Here is a 3,426-nt window from a genome sequence, read left to right as displayed (position 1 = left end):
AAGAGTGCTTTATACACATTTGAAATATTACTGCCTACAGTCAGACCGCATTTGTAAAAGTCATTTGTCTGTTAACTTCTCGTCAAAGGGCTGCACTGTAAAACAGAGCACACAGGCCCAGACGGTACTACTTAATGCTCCATTTTAAGTCCATAAAGTAAACCTTACTGCCCCTGCTAAGTGACATATTTCTTTCAAAGATAAATCTACCTGTGAGATCCCCACGAAGAACTAGTTGGCAGCGATCTACAGTCATGGGTGTTTTTCAGAGTTCTGAAGTGCTACGCAGCCATTGCAACAGATGCGAGACCGACTGCTGGGAAGAGCTCAGCACAGAGCGATCCGTCACTTAGCTGTGGTCACCGAACGAGTCTTTGGCAAAGCGGTGGGAAAGGGTGGTTGTCATGGCCTGGGTCGGCTCAACTCCCACTTCGTCGTTCCAGTGGTTTCATTACATTTACCGTCAGCCGATTTGCTATAAGTTATATACAGTCACTATACAATAGTATATGAAGTATTTTAATGCCATGCTGAGGCCAGTTTTTTTGGTACTACAGTGATTTCATGCTGTGATTTTACTTCTTTCTTGTAGTTCCGAGGGCTCACTTCACGATGACCTCTTTTGAAAGAGCTGAAACTGAAGAAACAGTAACATGCCTCCACATGACCTTTTACCATCCTTGCCAAGACAACAAGATGATGTTTCGTTGCTTGAATTTCTGTAAGCGAGAACAGGTCAGGGCAGATGAAATGGCCAAGTTTGGCCGCGATTCTAACGTCTGCCGTTATAACTTAGTGGATACTCGTGTTTCTCGGATTCAGTTTTCATTGCAGTTTTACAGAAAACTGAACAGCTCACAATTTTGTTTTGAGATAAAGAACATGAGCAAGAAAACAAAACTGGTTGTGGACCAAACAGAACTGGGTTACTTAAACAAAATCGACCTGCCCTGGAAGTGCATCATTTGTTTTGGGGACTACCAGATTTTAGCAGAGGTTCAAGAAGGGCAGTCTGTGGATTATTTCGAGACTCGTTTACACTTGGCTGAAGTGCCCATCTTGCAAGAAAGATGCCTGCCATCGCTGCAACCTATACCAGAGAATGGCATTTCTTCTTCCTTGTTTCCTTCCCAAGGCAAGAGCCCCATAGAGATTGATGAAAATGAGTCATGCTAGCGGGGAGAAGGAGGCTGGATCAGATTTTGATCATCTGAAACCTGTGCAACTTCCGAAATCGAAGGCTGTCGTCTCAGTCCACTGTTCTTGATGGTTCTCACCGCTGCACATGTCTTCTTACTTGGTGCTTTCAGCACAGGCATACCAGAAGATACTTTGTTCAACAGAAACAGATTCCTGCCACTGTCTTCACCGGGGCATGCGTGCTCTCTGATCACCACTGTTTGCAACATAAACACGTGGAAGACAGAGGGCCACTCAAATCCATTGCAGCAGATTCAGTTCAAGAACCGTGACCAAAGGCCTTGAAGGTTTATTTAACAGGCATTAATACAGCGCATGCAGAACAGTGTTTTAGCCCCAGCACTGGTTAGCTAAGTAAGGACGTCATGTCTCGCTGCATTTTTTATACCTTGTGCTTTGCTTTTGACATGAAATTCCAAACAGTATTTTCAAGCCTAGGTTGTAACTTCCCAGATTTTGCAGCTTAGAAACACTTTGTCAGCATAGTCCTTTAAAGTTGATGTTTTTATTAACTTTGCAGCAAGATTTTTCTTCTCTTTTTAAAATTAATTTTTGTGGGTTTTTTTTTTCCCCAAGTTAACTACTTTTGCTTGTGAATATAAATAAACATGCAGCGTCAGTGATCATGGTATGTAAAAATCCAGATAAATTTTGTAATAAAAGCATTTAGTTACCTAGTAAGGGTTTGCTGTCTTCTACAACTACAGTCTAAAAGCAGTTATGGTGAATAAAATTATTTCCAGGACAATCCAGGTGAGAGTTTTTTTCACTATCACTATTCTGGGCTTTCTAAAAGTGGCATTGCTCCAAGATAAAGAGTTGACTAAAATCCTTTCAGCAAGCTTTCTACCTCTACCCCCCACCCCAAGCTCTCGTACAATTTTGTTTTCATTTAAGTATTTCTCAGGTTATTTCAGTTTAGTTTTTCTTTGTTAGGGGCTCAGCTTTTCATTGGCACTCGTTTTTTGTCAAGTATTTTAGTTTGCTTGAAAGACACACTGGAAAGAACCAGAACAGAGCATACATAAGAGTTACCCATCTTATCATCCCTAAACATTAGCATGCATTTCAGCATTAATCATTGCAAGAAAACTAGAATTATAACTGAGAGGAGGCAGCTGAATTACACGACATAACCTGAGATTAAGGCAAACAACCACAAGTGAAAGAAAGTCACAGGAGAAGCAATGAAGCTCAAACACAGGCCTAGGTAGGATTTCACTTGCCTATTCATCTCATCCTTGCCAAAAATACCTTGTTCCCATGTTTTCTACTCTTTGAACTAGGCTCTGGTACTTACTTAACTTTTACAGTCTTTGGCCTAGATGCGTAATTCAGCTGCCGTCTTGGCACAAACGCCTCTGTCACACACCCAGCCCCTCACCTCAGCAAAACAAATCTGAGCAGGTATCGCCGTGTCACCAGACACGGTGCTACTGGTTGCACATCTCCAGTAGTTGTTGGCTGCTCGGCTTTTACATGCTTTTGACCCCGAGTCTTCCTACTCTTTTCTTAGACAGAGTGGCCAATACCCGCAAACACAAGCTGTCTTGAAAAAGAGAGTAAGATGCAAATATAATCTGAAACAAGCTCTTACATATAAAAGCTTTTACATGAAATCAGCCTCTCATACAAAATGCATGGGATTTCTTACGTTCTCTCATTTGGCTCGTGTGTGAGGGAGGAGGGAGCATTAGTTGTGCATTCCCAGGAAACAGCTCTCTTCCTATTAGTGCTCTTAAATTATTATGGATGACATGCAAGTTGTTGTTTTGCACTGCTTTGGGCTTAAAAAAACAGATTGCTAACCAAGCAGTATTGTTATCCAATTTCTATTCACTGGCCCTATCAACGTAAGACATTAACCTATGGCACTGATCATATTAATTGCTTACACTTTCGGGGCTATTATCTAAAGAAAAAGTGACAGCCCCAAACTCAAGTTTTCAAGTGCAATATATGAACAGAAGCATCTACAAACAGTACTTATCTGAGAAAATCTTCCATCTGGTCTGCAGAGTTCAGCGCGCTGCGTCTCAGTAGATTTTGTATTCGCTCTGTACAGAGGGGCTCTATGGATATCCACAGACCTAGAGCAGAGCATTCCTTAGGCACATCTCCAGGAACCAGGAGAAAACCTTGGGAATGAAAAAAAAACAAACCAAAACAAACCACCAGCAATTTAATGGTTTCCAAACACTAATCATTTCTACAACTGTATTTACC

General features: G+C 41.5%; 1 protein-coding gene across 1 annotated transcript; it reads left to right on the top strand.

Annotated features, from left to right (window-relative positions):
• The first annotated feature begins 609 nt into the window (after positions 1-609).
• TIFA (TRAF interacting protein with forkhead associated domain) lies at positions 610-1,284 on the top strand. Its single transcript, XM_009282618.2, has one exon. It carries the CDS (start codon positions 613-615, stop codon positions 1,174-1,176), a length of 564 nt encoding a protein of 187 aa, XP_009280893.1. The 5' UTR covers positions 610-612; the 3' UTR covers positions 1,177-1,284.
• Positions 1,285-3,426: the final 2,142 nt, after the last annotated feature.

This window comes from Aptenodytes forsteri, unplaced genomic scaffold (assembly GCF_000699145.1).
Source record: "Aptenodytes forsteri isolate BGI_AS27 unplaced genomic scaffold, ASM69914v1 Scaffold326, whole genome shotgun sequence".
NCBI classification, from domain to species: Eukaryota; Metazoa; Chordata; class Aves; order Sphenisciformes; family Spheniscidae; genus Aptenodytes; species Aptenodytes forsteri.
Note: the sequence above shows the minus strand (reverse complement) of the source record. Positions and strands in the feature narration are given on the sequence as shown.

Excerpts from the sequence above, each read along its gene's own strand:
- TIFA (XM_009282618.2), top strand. The coding sequence starts at position 613 with ATGACCTCTTTTGAAAGAGCTGAAACTGAAGAAACAGTAACATGCCTC.